Source organism: Portunus trituberculatus, chromosome 2 (genome assembly GCF_017591435.1).
Source record: "Portunus trituberculatus isolate SZX2019 chromosome 2, ASM1759143v1, whole genome shotgun sequence".
Taxonomy (NCBI): Eukaryota; Metazoa; Arthropoda; class Malacostraca; order Decapoda; family Portunidae; genus Portunus; species Portunus trituberculatus.
Genome location: NC_059256.1, coordinates 5,034,907 through 5,049,018, shown reverse-complemented (window position 1 = coordinate 5,049,018; position 14,112 = coordinate 5,034,907). Strand labels below are relative to the sequence as shown.

Sequence of the window (14,112 nt, the reverse complement as noted above, 5' to 3'; positions counted from 1 at the left end):
GGAAAAAATTAAGCCAAAGTCAAAGTCACTGGCGGAGGTGGAAGAAGACTCAGGCATTGATGGCGTCTTAGTGGTTGGGCGTGCGTTCAATCTTTTCCGTAAATTCATGACTTAGGGGCGGAAATCTCGTCCAACACACGTGAGTATCACCCCCTGGGGAATCTGCAGGACCTAAGGCACCTGGGGCACCCTTAAGGGACACCGTAACCCTTAAAATTAACCAGAAATCAGGGAAATAAGGTGTATTATCTGGGCCTCCTCTGTTTACCAACCCAGGACTCGACCCTCTGTTTTCAAAATTTTCCCTTATTTCTCCCTAACCACCACCGCCCTGACCTTGACCTTTGACACAGCGATGGCCCTAACCCTTGACCTCCCCTTGCCACCCCGGGGACGCTGGTTTAAGGGTCATTTAGGGAGAAATAAGGGTTTGAGTGGCGGGGTGGGCAGGGCTGACTTCAACTCTAGGGGCTAAAGAAGTTATTTGAACCTTATTTGAATTTTTGGGGTTTTAGGGACATTTTAGGGGCGTTTTGGGGTTCTTGGGGGTTATTTGGAGTGTCTAGGGTTTTAAGGGTTTTGGGGACTGCCACGCCCCCCCTTGCCCTAAAATACCCGTGTGCCCCCTCTCTCTCTCTCTCTCACTCTTCTGTCTCTATCTCTCTCTTTCCTCACTCTCATTTTTTTTCCTCAATATTTTCAGGGTAAGTCTCTCTCTCTCTCTCTCTCTCTCTCTCTCTCTCTCTCTCTCTCTCTCTCTCTCTCTCTCTCTCTCTCTCTCTCTCAAGTTAGTTTTAGAAATGTAATTTATTTTATTATTATTATTATTATTATTAGTAGTAGTAGTAGTAGTAGTAGTAGTAGTAGTTATAGTAGTAGCAGTAGTAGCAATAGTGGTAGTATTAGATTAGAAGTAGCAGTAGTAGTAGTAGTAGCAGTAGTAGTAGCAGCAGCAGTAGTAGTAGTAGTAGTAGTAGTAGTAGTAGTAGTAGTAGTAGTAGTAGTAGCAGCAGCAAACTTCATATGTGGTTCCCTAAAATATTTTGTGTTACAATCTACAATATTTCAATTAAGGGCTAGTTTCCCCTAATTCCCTTGGTGTTACGGCCCTTAAAATCACCGTCCTAGTACTTTAAAGGTCAAACTTCCATATTACATCCCTTAAAAATACCCCAAACTTCTTTTAAGGGAAGTTTTTGGAAGTTTTTTCAATATTTCAGGGAGTTCTTGTTTTTTTAAGGTCATTTTTTTCACATTTCCCTTCGTGGTGTGACCTTAAAATTTTAGCTGTGTATTTTTAAGGTCAAAATTTCTTACTACGTCCCTTAAAAGTGTCTTAAAGTTTGTTGAAGGCAAGATTTTAGGGATTTTAGGTGTTTTAAGGGTTAAGATTAGCAATGTTTTAATTAAAAGCTGTGTTTATACTATTTTCTTTTTAAAATGTGTGTTCACCTCTCTCTCTCTCTCTCACTCTCACTCTCACTCTCTCACTCTCTCTCTCTCTTTCAGAACACAATGGCATCCTCTTGGGAGAGTTTCATCGCGTCCTCCACAACCCCAAGCCAGACAGCTGCCCCGTCACCCAGCCCCGGCCCTGCCCCACCAGCCCCCACCCCTACACAGACCCCAAACCCCGCCCCACAGCAGTACCCCCCACAGGAGGCCCACTACCAGTACCCCAAGCAGTATCCGGGGCTGAGGTTGCCCGCCAAACACAGCCGTCGCGGGGCAAGGACCAACCACGCCAGCTCCACAAACTCCAGTTGGGGGCCCTCCGGTGGGGGTTTCCGGGGGTCCTGGGGTATCTGGGGGTGCGGGGGTGTCTGGGGCAGGGGCTGGGGTGTCCGGGGCGGGGCTAGCCGGGGTGCAGGAAACAGATTTGCCCCCAGAGATGCTTGCAGTTGGTTGGCGGAAATTTTGGAGCAAACGGGAGCAGAGAGTGTATTTCTGGAACCGCGCCACAGGGGAGAGCCTCTGGGACATGCCCGGGGCCTCAGCAGGACACGGCCAGCCCCCCGGGGTGAGTATGGGGCATGTTTGGGTCTCTAGAAGGGTGTGTTTTGGTGAGAAGTGTGTTAAAAGTGGTGTTTTGGAAATGTTTTTGGGGTATTTTGGTGTGTTTTGGGTGTTTGGGTGTGTTTTTTGGGTGTTTGGGTGTGTTTTTTGGGTGTTTATGGGTGTTTTTTGGATGTTTTGTTGTGTTTACGGTATGTTTGGTATGTTTTGAATGTGTCTTGAGTATGTTTTGGGTGTTTTGAGTGTGTTTTGGTGTGCTTTGAGTGTGTTTTGAGTATGTTTTGGGTGTTTTGAGTGTGTTTTTGGTGTGTTTTGAGTGTGTTGGGGTGTGTTTTTGGTGTGTGTTGGTGTGTTTTGAGTATGTTTTGTGTGTTTATGGGTGTTTTGAGTATGTTTTGTGTGTTTATGGGTGTTTTGAGTGTGTTTTGGTGTGTTTTGGGTATATTTTGAGTGTGTTTTGGGTGTGTAAGTGTGTATGGGTGTGTTTTGGGTGTGTTTTGGGTTTTTTGAGTGTTTGTGTGTGTATGACTGTTTTGAGTATATCAGAGTGTGTTTTGGGTGTATTTGAGTGTGTTTTGAGTGTATTTGAGTGCGTTTTGAGTGCGTTTGAGTGCGTTTTGAGTGTGTTTATATTTGTGTGTGTGTGTATGTGTGTTTCACTTGTTAATTCATATCTCCTCCTCCTCCTCCTCCTCCTCCTCCTCCTCCTCCTCCTCCTCCTCCTCCTCCTCCTCCTCCTCCTCCTCCTCCCCCCCAGGTCAGCTCAGGTCACCCCCACCCCCACCCCAATTTTGACCCCATCAGTGACCCCCTGGGCATACAGAACCCAGCCAATGGGGGGGGAGGGGCACCCACCACCGCCACCACCACCACCACCACCACCGCCACCACCCCCACACCCAGGTAAGGGGGCCATCTATGGGGGTAGTTCGTCTTAAAGGGGTCGTAGTAGTAGTAGTAGTAGTAGTAGTAGTAGTAGTAGTTGTAGTAGTAGTAGTTGTTGTTGTTGTTGTTGTTGTTGTTGTTGTTGTGTTGTTGTGATGGTAACATTTACTGACATCTCCTCCTCCTCCTCCTCCTCCTCCTCCTCCTCCTCCTCCTCCTCCTCCTCCTCCTCCTCCTCCTCCTCCTCCTCCTCCTCCTCCTCCTCCTCCTCCTCCTCCTCCTCCTCCTCCTCCTCTTCTTCTTCTTCTTCTTCTTTTCATTTTTTCTTCTCCTCCTCCTCCTCCTCTCCTCTCCCTCTCCTTCTTCTTCTTCTTCTTCTTCTTCTTCTTCTTCTTTTCCTTATCCTCCTCCTCCTCCTCCTCCTCCTCCTCCTCCTCCTTCTTCTTCTTCTTCTTCTTCTTCTTCTTCTTCTTCTTCTTCTTCTTCTTCTTCTTTCCTCCTCCTCCTCCTCCTCCTCCTCCTCCTCCTCCTCCTCCTCCTCCTCCTCCTCCTCCTCCTCCTCCTCCTCCTCCTCCTCCTCCTCCTCCTCCTCCTCCTCCTCCTCCTCCTCCTCCTCCTCCTCCTCCTCCTCCTCCTCCTCCTCCTCCTCCTCCTCCTCCTCCTCCTCCTCCTCCTCCTCCTCCTCCTCCTCCTCCTCCTCCTCAGATCTGACATGGGGCCCAAAACCGCTCCACTTGGAGAGAATTTACCTCCACACGCGAGAGGAGGAAAGAGGTGAGAGAGAGAGAGAGAGAGAGAGAGAGAGAGAGAGAGAGAGTAGTAATAATATTCTTAATTTACATAATGCTAGGATTTATTTAGACTACTACTACTACTACTACTACTACTACTACTACTACTACTACTACTACTACTACTACTACTACTATCTTTTATGTTAAGTTAAGACTGTTTTTCCAGTTAATAATATGGAAATGTTGTTAATCTGTCACTACACCCTTAAAAAACACCAATAACTTCCACTACACACCCTTGAAAAACACCAATAACTTCCACTACACCCTTGAAAAACACCAATAACTTCCACCACACCCTTGAAAAACACCAATAACTTCCACTACACCCTTGAAAACACCAATAACTTCCACTACACCCTTGAAAACACCAATAACTTCCACTACACCCTTGAAAAACACCAATAACTTCCACTACACCCTTGAAAACACCAATAACTTCCACTACACCCTTGAAAACACCAATAACTTCCACTACACCCTTGAAAACACCAATAACTTCCACTACACCCTTGAAAACACCAATAACTACTACACCCTTGATAACTTCCACTACACCCTTGAAAACACCAATAACTTCCACTACACCCTTGAAAACACCAATAACTTCCACTACACCCTTGAAAACACCAATAACTTCCACTACACCCTCACCAATAACTTCCACTACACCCTTGAAAACTAACTTCTCTCTACACCCTTGAAAAACCAATAACTTCCAGCACAATGCACAATGAACCCCCAGAACAGCACAACAGCCCCAGCCCCCCCTGGCCCTGTGCCTGGGGGGGGCGTTGGAGGGGGCGGCACCCCCATATCGCCCACAGCTGCCCCGGTCTTGTCTGGGGTGAAGAGGAGAGCATCAGAGGAGGCTGCCGGCGCCCCTGGCCAAGAAGTTTGTCCTGGCGTAAGTGAGAGAGAGAGAGAGAGAGAGAGAGAGAGAGGGGGAGTGGGTAGGTGACAGATTGGAGAGAAAAAATGTTTAGGATGGAGAGAAAGAGAGATAGAAACATGTAGAGAGAGAGAGAGAGAGAGAGAGAGTGTGTGTGTGTGTGTGTGTGTGTGAAAGAAATAGAAAGAGAGTGTTTGTGTGTTAGAGAGAGAAAGAGAGAGAGCGAGTGAGCAAACACTTTCACATGTACAATTTAAAACACACACACACACACACACACACACACACACACACACACACACACACACACACACACACACACACACACACACACACACACACACACACACACACACACACACACACACACACACACACAACACACACACACACACACACACACACACACACACACACACACACACACACACACACACACAACACACACACACACACACAAAACACACACACACACACACACACACACACACACACACACACACACACACACACACACACACACACACACACACACACATACACACACACACACTCGAAAACACACAAAACACAAAAACACACACACAAACACACAAAACACACCAAAACACAAAAACACAAAACACCAAAACACACAAAAACACACAACACCACACAAACAAACACATCAAAACACCCAAAAACCACAAAACACACCAAAACACACACACAAACGCACTCAAGCTAATCCAAACGTGATATTTTAGGGGACCTTGGGATTTGGAGCTGCCAACAAATGTGATAATGTTCGAGCGACCTCCCATCACTCTGCCGCAGCCGTACCCCAGTGTGGAGGTTCTGCGCGGCCAGCTCGTCAACAAACTGCGACTCGGGTACCAGGAGATGTCCCAGGCCAGGCAAGGTTCGTTTGGGAGGTGTTTTGAGGTGTTTTTGGGTGTTTTAGTGGGGAAATTGTTTTTTTTGGGGTGTTTTTGGGTGTTTTGGTGGGTAACTGGGATTTCTTGGGTGTTTTGGTGTGTTTTGGGGTGTTTTGGTGTGTTTTGAGGTGTTTTAGGTGTTTTGGGGTGGTTTTGGGTGTTTTGAGGTAGTTTTGCTGTTTTGAGGTGTTTTGGGATGTTTTAGTGTTTTTGGGTGTTTTTTGTTGTTTTGGGTGTTTTGGGGTGTTTGAGATATTTTGAGGTGTTTTGGGGTGTTTTGAGGTGTTTTGAGGTATTTTGGAGTGTTTTGAGGTGTTATGGGGTGTTTTGAGGTATTTTGAGGTGTTTTGGAGTGTTTTGAGGTGTTATGGGGTGTTTTGAGGTATTTTAGGATGTTTAGGGGTGTTTAGAGGTATATTAGGGTGTTATGGGGTGTTTTGAGGTATTTTGAGGTGTTTTTGGGGTGTTTTGAGGCATTTTGAGGTGCTTTGGGGTGTTTTGAGGTATTTTGAGGTGTTTTTGGGGTGTTTTAGGATGTTTAGGGGGTGTTTAGAGGTGTTTTAGGGTATTACAAATAAATTTATCAACATCACCACCCTACATCTCTTAAACCACCACAACCACCACCACTACTGACTTCCCCTCCTCCTGTCTCTCACTCCACCGCCCCCAACAGGGATCGACGCCCCCCGAGACTCGTTTAGCCGTTGGTTGATGGAGCGGAAGGTGGTGGACCATGGCTGGGACCCCCTCCTGCCGTCCCAGTGCTTCCCAGAGGTCAGCCAGTCCATGTACCGAGAGATTATGAACGACATTCCCATCAAATTGGAACGTCCGACTTTTACCGGGAAGGCTCGGAAACAGCTCTCCAAGTATGCCGAGGCTGCCAAACGCATGATAGAGACTAGGTGAGGTGTTTGGGGGTGTTTGGGGATGTTTTTGGTGTGTTTTTAGGGGTGTTTGGGGGATTTGAAGGCCAAAATTCTGTGTTTTGACTGTTTTTTTGGGTGTTTTTTGGGGTTTGAAGGCCAAAATTCTGTGTTTTGAGTGTTTTTTGGAGTTTTTAGTGGGTTTTGATGTGTTTAGGTGTGTTTGAGTGTGTGTGGAGTGTGTTTTGAGCTGGACCTTTACTGGGAAGGCTTGGAAACAGCTCTCCAAGTATGCCGAGGCTGCCAAACGCATGATAGAGACTAGGTGAGGTGTTTGGGGGGGTTTTGGGGGATTTGAAGGCCGAAATTCTGTGTTTTGAGTGTTTTTGGGGTGTTTTTGGGGTTTGAAGGCCAAAATTCTGTGTTTTGAGTGTTTTTAGAGTTTTTAGTGGGTTTTGATATGTTTAGGTGTGTTTGGAGTGTGTTTGAGTGTGTGTGGAGTGTGTTTTGAGCTGACCTTTACCGGGAAGGCTCGGAAACAGCTCTCTAAGTATGCCAAGGCTGCCAAACGCATGATAGAGACTAGGTGAGGTGTTTGGGGGGGTTTTGGAGTGTTTTGTGACTGAAATTGTATATTTTAGGGGTGTTTTGGGGTGTTTTTGGGGTTTGAAGGCTGGAATTGTGTTTTTTGAAGTTTTTGGTGGGTTTTGATGTGTTTTTTGGGTGGTTGGAGGTGTTTTGATGTGTTTGGAGTGTGTTTGAGTGTTTTAGGGTGTATTGGAAGTGTTTCTGATGTTTTAAGGATGAAATTATGTGTTTAGGGGTGTTTTGGGTGTGTTTTGGAGTGTGTTTGGAGTGTTTCAATCCCTTCAGTACTGGGACACATTTTTACTATGAGTTTTGTGCACCATTAGACCATTTTATTGACATTAGCAAGGATGTATGGAGGGCACAAGATTAATGTGTCTTCACTATTTTAACCCCTTCAGTACTGGGACACATTTTGATGAGTTTTGTGTACCATTAGACCATTTTATTGACATTAGCAAGGATGTATGGAGTGATTAATGGCCACAGTCTTCACTATTTTAACCCCTTCAGTATTGGGACACATTTTTATGTTTAAGGTGAAATTATATTTTATTGACATTAGCAAGGGTTAATGTACAATCTTCACTATTTTAACCCCTTCAGTACTGGGACACATTTTTACTATGAGTTTTGTGTACTATTAGACCATTTTATTGACATTAGCAAGGATGTATGGAGGGCACAAGATTAATGGCCACAGTCTTCACTATTTTAACCCCTTCAGTACTGGGACACATTTTTACTATGAGTTTTGTGTATCATTAGACCATTTGATTGACATTAGCAAGGGTTAATGACCACAGTCTTCACTATTTTAACCCCTTCAGTAATGGGACACATTTTTACTATGAGTTTTGTGTACCATTAGACCATTTTACTGACATTAGCAGAAGATTAATGGCTCCCCCTCCTCCCCCAAACAGCCGGAATGCCAGCCAGGAAAGCCGCAAAATAGTGAAGTGGAATGTAGAAGACACCTTCCAGTGGCTGAGACGGACCGTAGGGGCCACTTTTGATGACTACATGGACCGTCTCGCTCACCTCAAGGTACACCACACTCAGACACACGGAGGCAAGGACACAGGGGGTTTTTAAGGGTTTTGGTGGTGAAGATTATGTGTTTTGGGGTTTTGAAGTATCTTTAGATATTGACAAAACATCTCAAAATGCCTAAAACACACAAAAATGCCACAAAACACACCAAAAACACATTAAAACACATCAAAACACACCCAAAACACCAAAACACACACACAAAACATCACACAAACACACAAAAACACAAAATACAAAACACCTCAAAACACACAAAAACACACAAAACACACACACATTAAACAAAACACACCCAAAACATCCAAAAACACCACCAAAACTCACAAAAAACTCATCAAAACACCTCAAAACACAAAAACACATCAAAACACCACACTAAACACACAAAGACATCAAAACACCCCAAACACACAAAAACACACAAACCACAAAAAAACCACACAAAAACACACCAAAAACACCTCAAAACACACACACACACACACACACACACACACTAACCACCTCTCTCTCCCCCCCCATACAGAGACAGTGCCAGCCTCACCTTACAGAAGCAGCAAAGCAGAGCGTGGAGGGAATATGCACTAAGATTTACAACCTTTCTGTCGAACACGCCAAAAAGATCCGAGAAAAACACCTTCAGATCTTAGAGGAGAATAACATCCGAGGTGTGTGGGGTGTGTGGGTGTAGAGGAAGGGTGGGGCTATCCGTGGGTGTATCGTGTGTCTCTCTAGGGTGTGTGTGTGTGGGTGTACGGGGGTTTAAAGTTCGGGTAAGTTTTTGTGGTTTTGGGGTGATTTTGCGTGTGTGTGTGTGTGTGTGTGTGTGTGTGTGTGTGTGTGTGTGTGTGTTGTCGTCTTTCTTCTTCTTCTTCTTCTTCTTCTTCTTCTTCTTCTTCTTCTTCTTCTTCTTCTTCTTCTTCTTCTTCCTTCTACTGTGTGTGTGTGTGTGTGTGTGTGTGTGTGTGTGTGTGTGTGTGTGTGTGTGTGTGTGTCTCTCTCTCTCTCTCTCTCTCTCTCTCTCTCTCTCTCTCTCTCTCTCTCTCTCTCTCTCTCTCTCTCTCTCTCTCTCTCCTCTCCTCTCCCTCACAAACTAACACTCCCCCTTAATTTCTGGCCCCCCCTGTGCCCCCCCAGAGGTCGGAGTGCCCCCCGTGAGTGGCCTGCGGAAGGTTTGGTGTTACCCTGTGCAGTTCACCACGCCATCACCACGGCCACCACCAATAGACTTTATGCAGGACAAGGACACAACTTGCCTGGGGTTCAACGGAGAGGACTGCGAATTAACACCCCCTATTTCCACAAGCTGGTAGGTGTTTTTTGGGGTGTTTTGGGGTGTTTTGGGGTGTTTTAAGAGGTCAGGTCATTTTCAAGTGTTATTTGGGTGTTTTTGGTGTGTTTTGGGGGTGTTTTGGTGTGTTTTTGGGGTGTTTGAAGAGGTCAGGTAATTTTCAAGTGTTATTTGGGTGTTTTGGTGTGTTTTTGGGGTGTTTTGTGTGGTTTGGGGTGTTTTGGTGTGGGGTGTTTTGGTGTGCTTTGGGGGTGTTTTGGGGTGTTTTAAGAGGTCTGGTCATTTTCAAGTGTTATTTGGGTGTTTTGGGGTGTTTTTGGTGTGTTTATTTGGTGGTTTGGTATATTTTTGGTGTTTTGGTGTGGTTTGGGTGTTTTGGTGTTTTGGTGTTTTGGTGTTTTGGTGTGTGTTTTTGGGTGTTTTGGTGTGGTTTGGAGCATTTTTTGGGTGTTTTGTTGTGAGGGATTGTCAATTTTTTTGGGGTGTTTTGTGGTGTTTTTGGTGTTTTGCAGTGTTTTGCTGTTTTCCTGTGTTTCGTTGCATTTCTGTGTGTTTTTGCTGTGTTTTCCTGCATGTTCCTGTTTTTAATTGCATTTCTGTGTTTTTGCTGTGTTTTACCATGTTTTGCTGTTTTTATTGCATTTTCTGTGTTTTTGCTGTGTTTTATCGTTTTGCTGTGGTTTGCTGCATTTTCACCATATTTTGCTGTGTTTTGCTGCGTTTTACTATGTTTTGCTGTGTATTGCAGCGTTTTGTCTGTTTTGCTGTGTTTTACCATATTTTGCTGTGTTTTACCGTGTTTTTATGTGTTTTAATTGCATTTCTGTGTGTTTTTGCTGTTTTCCTGTGTTTGGACCATATATTGCTGCGTTTGGACCATGTATTGCTGTGTTTTGACCTTTTGCTGCGTTTTGACCATGTTTGCTGTGTTTTGCTGCGTTTGGACCATATATTACTGCATTTTGACCATGTATTGCTGCGTTTTGACCATGTATTGCTGTGTTTTGCTGCATTTTGACCATGTTTGCTGTGTTTTGCTGCGTTTTGACCATGTATTGCTGTGTTTTGCTGCGTTTTGACCATGTTTGCTGTGTTTTGCTGCGTTTTGACCATGTATTGCTGTGTTTTGACTGATTTTGCTGTGTTTTGACCATGTATTGGTGTGTTTTGCTGCGTTTTGACCATGTTTGCTGTGTTTTGCTGCGTTTTGACCATGTTTGGTGTGTTTTGCTGCATTTTGACCATGTATTGCTGTGTTTTGACTGATTTTGCTGTGTTTGGACCATGTATTGCTGCGTTTGGACCATATATTGCTGCGTTTGGACCATATATTGCTGCGTTTGGACCATATATTGCTGCGTTTGGTCCATGTTTTGCTACGTTTGGACCATATATTGCTGCGTTTTGACCATATATTGCTGTGTTTTGACCATATATTGCTGCGCTTTGACTGATTTTGCTGTGTTTTGACTTTTTGCTGCGTTTTGACCATATTTTGCTGCGTTTGGACCATATATTGCTGTGTTTTGACTGATTTTGCTGTGTTTGGACCATATATTGCTGTGTTTTGATTGACCATGTATTGCTGCGTTTTGACTGATTTTGCTGTGTTTGCAGGAGCAGCTGTACCGTTACAACTGTTTTGACGACCGCAAGTTTGAGCTGTTCCTGCCGAGGGTGTGGTGTCTCCTCAAACGCTACCAATCACTGCTGGGCACCAATCCAAACGAGGTGTGTGAGAGAGAGAGAGAGAGAGAGTGTATATCTGCAGTTCCATTTATTTTTTTTTTTGTTTGTGTGTGTGTGTTTGTTTGTGTGTTTTTGAGTGCATTTGAGTGGTATTTTGTTTTTGAGTGCGTTTTTGTGTTTTTGAGAGTGTTTTTTAGTGCATTTGAATGTGTTTTTGAGTGCATTTGAGTGTGTTTTTGTTTTTGAGTGTGTGTGTGTTTTTGAGTGCATTTGAGTGTGTTTTTGTGTTTTTGATGTTTTTTAGTGCATTTGAATGTGTTTTTGAGTGCATTTGAGTGTGTTTTTGTGTTTTTGAGTGCGTTTGTGTGTTTTTGAGTGCATTTGAGTGTGTTTTTGTGTTTTTGAGTGCGTTTGTGTGTTTTGAGTGTGATTATGTGTGATTTTGAGTGTTTTTATGTCTTTTTGTGTTTTTAGTGTGTGTGTGTGTGAGAGAGAGAGAGAGAGAGAGAGTTATTGTATAATTTAAAAAAACACTCAGACACACTGTAAACTGCCCCCAACACATCCAAACACACCGCAACACACTCAAACACCCCAAACACACCCAAACACTCCCAAACACACCAAAGACACCTCAAAACACACCAAAACACACATCAAAACACACCTAAACACCTCAAAACAATCCAAACACATCCCTAAACACACCAAAACATCCCAAAACACACAAAAATCCCAAAACACACCTCTAAACACCCAAACACCCCAAACACACACCAAAACACCAAACACACTCAAAACACCCCAAAACACACCAAAACACACCAAAACACACCAAAACACCTCAAACACACTCAAACACACCCAAAACACACTCAAAACACTCAAAACACCCAAACACACTCAAAACACTCAAAACACCCCAAAACACACCAAAACACCCCAAACACACTCAAAACCACTCAAAACACCCCAAAACCACACCAAAACACTCAAAACCTCTCAAAAAACACACCAAAAACACTCAAAAACACCCCAAAACACACTCAAACCATCCTCAAACACACTCTAACACACCCCTAACCATCTCTCTCCCCCCCCACACACAGGGCCACACCACCCAGTGCGGACTGCCTACTACAGTAATGGAATGTCTCAACAAACATTTCAGTGTGACTTTCGAATGTTTTGCCTCTCCGCTAAATTGTTACTTCCGGCAATACTGCTCAGCCTTCCCCGACACCGACTCTTACTTCGGCTCCAGAGGGTTAGTAGGGGTAGTAGCAGTGGTGGTAGTTGTGGTAGTAGTGGTAGTAGTGGTAGAAGTGGTAGAAGTGGTGTTTTTGTGGGTTTTTTGTGGGTTTTTGTGTTTTTTTTGTGGGTTTTTGTGGTGGTTGTGGTGGTGGTGTAGTGGTAGTAGTGGTTGTGTTGTAGTAGTAGTAGTGGTAGTAGTAGCAGTAGTAATAGTAGTAGCAGTAGTAGTAGTAGTAGTAGTAGTAGTAGTAGTAGTAGTAGTAGTAGTAGTAGTAGTAGTAGTAGTAGTAGCAGTAATAGTAGCAGTAGTAGTAGTAGTAGTAGTAGTAGTAGTAGTAGTAGTAGTAGTAGTAGTAGTAGTAGTAGTAGTTGATAATGTGGATATATTTAAACTATTATCTTTGTCAAATATTTCCAGAAACTAATCTATTTTTTTTGTTTTCTCTCCCCAAAACACACCAAAAACACCATTATACACCACCAAAACACCCAAAAAAACACACAAAACACCCAAAAACACACAAAAATCCCTTTTAAACATACCCAAACACACCAAAAACACCCCAAAACACTCAAAATCTCTTCAAAAAACACAAAACACACCAAACACCCCAAAACACACCAAAACACACCAAAAACATTCAAAATCTCCTTCAAATACACAAAACATCAAAACACACCTAAAACACCCAAATCACCCCCAAAACACTCAAAACACACAAAACCCCAAAACACACAAAAACATAAATCCTCAAACACACCATAAAACTCCCAAAACTCAAAACACCAAAACACAAAACCAAAACACACCAAAAAACTCCCAAAAACACACCAAAACACCCCAAATACACACCAAAACACTCCTTAAACACCCCAAACACCCCAAAAACACCCCCAAACAGGCCAATACTAGACTTCAAGCCAGTGTGTGGGTCATTCGAAGCTAATCCTCCGTTCTGTGAGGAACTAATGGAGGCGATGGTCCGGCATTTTGAGAAGCTCTTGTCGGAGTCTCACGAACCACTCTCCTTCATTGTCTTTGTCCCAGAGTGGAGGGAGCCCGCCCCCTCCGCCCTTCTCCACCTCGAGGCCTCCAGGTTAGTCTTGGGTTTGGGACGTTTTCTCTCTCTTTCTCTCTTTCTCTTTCTCTCTTCTCTCTCTCTCTCTCTCTCTCTCTCTCTCTCTTTCTCTCTCTCTCTCTCTCTCTCTCTCTCTCTCTCTCTCTCTCTCTCTCTCTCTCTCTCTCTCTCTCTCTCTCTCTCTCTCTCTGGTGTTGTGTGGTGGTGACTGTGGTGTTGTGTGGTGACTGTAGTGGTGTGTGTGGTTAAGTTAGGTCAGGTTGTGGTGTGTGATGGTGGTGACTGGTGTTGTGTGGTGTTGCATGGTGTTTCTAAGGACCCCTGTGTGTGTTCCAGGTTAGGTTAGGTTAGGTTGTGGTGGTGGTGTTGTGTGGTGGTGACTGTGGTGTTGTGTGGTGTTTCTATGGTGTGTGTGTGTGTGTGTGTTACAGGTTATGTTAACTTATAGTGTGTGGTGGTGGTGACTGTGTGGTGTTGTGGTGGTGACTGGTGTTGTGTGGTGTTTCTATAGACCCCTGTGTGTGTGTTCCAGGTTAGGTTATGTTATGGTGTGTGATGGTGTTGTGGTGTTGACTGAGTGGTGTTGCCTGGTGGTGACTGGTGTTGTGTGGCATTTCTATAGACCCCTTTGTGTGTGTTCCAGGTTAGGTTATGTTATGGTGTGTGATGGTGTTGTGGTGTTGACTGAGTGGTGTTGACTGGTGTTGACTGGTGTTGTGTGGTGTTTCTATGGTTAGGTTAGGTTATGTTATGGTGTGTGATGGTGTTGTGGTGTTGAC

At 44.3% G+C, this 14,112-nt stretch overlaps 1 protein-coding gene across 1 annotated transcript in view; it reads left to right on the top strand.

The window, feature by feature from the left end:
- Positions 1-14,112, top strand: part of LOC123503303 (mRNA (2'-O-methyladenosine-N(6)-)-methyltransferase-like) — a 15,516-nt gene continuing 1,404 nt past the window's right edge. The window contains 14 exon segments of the mRNA XM_045252973.1: positions 1-139; positions 1,510-2,020; positions 2,774-2,919; positions 4,425-4,580; positions 4,582-4,602; positions 5,334-5,488; positions 6,181-6,412; positions 7,888-8,011; positions 8,547-8,688; positions 9,158-9,292; positions 9,295-9,329; positions 10,929-11,042; positions 12,110-12,267; positions 13,157-13,351. Of these exon segments, the coding sequence (XP_045108908.1) occupies positions 1,892-2,020; positions 2,774-2,919; positions 4,425-4,580; positions 4,582-4,602; positions 5,334-5,488; positions 6,181-6,412; positions 7,888-8,011; positions 8,547-8,688; positions 9,158-9,292; positions 9,295-9,329; positions 10,929-11,042; positions 12,110-12,267; positions 13,157-13,351 (1,742 nt within the window). The 5' untranslated portion in view covers positions 1-139; positions 1,510-1,891.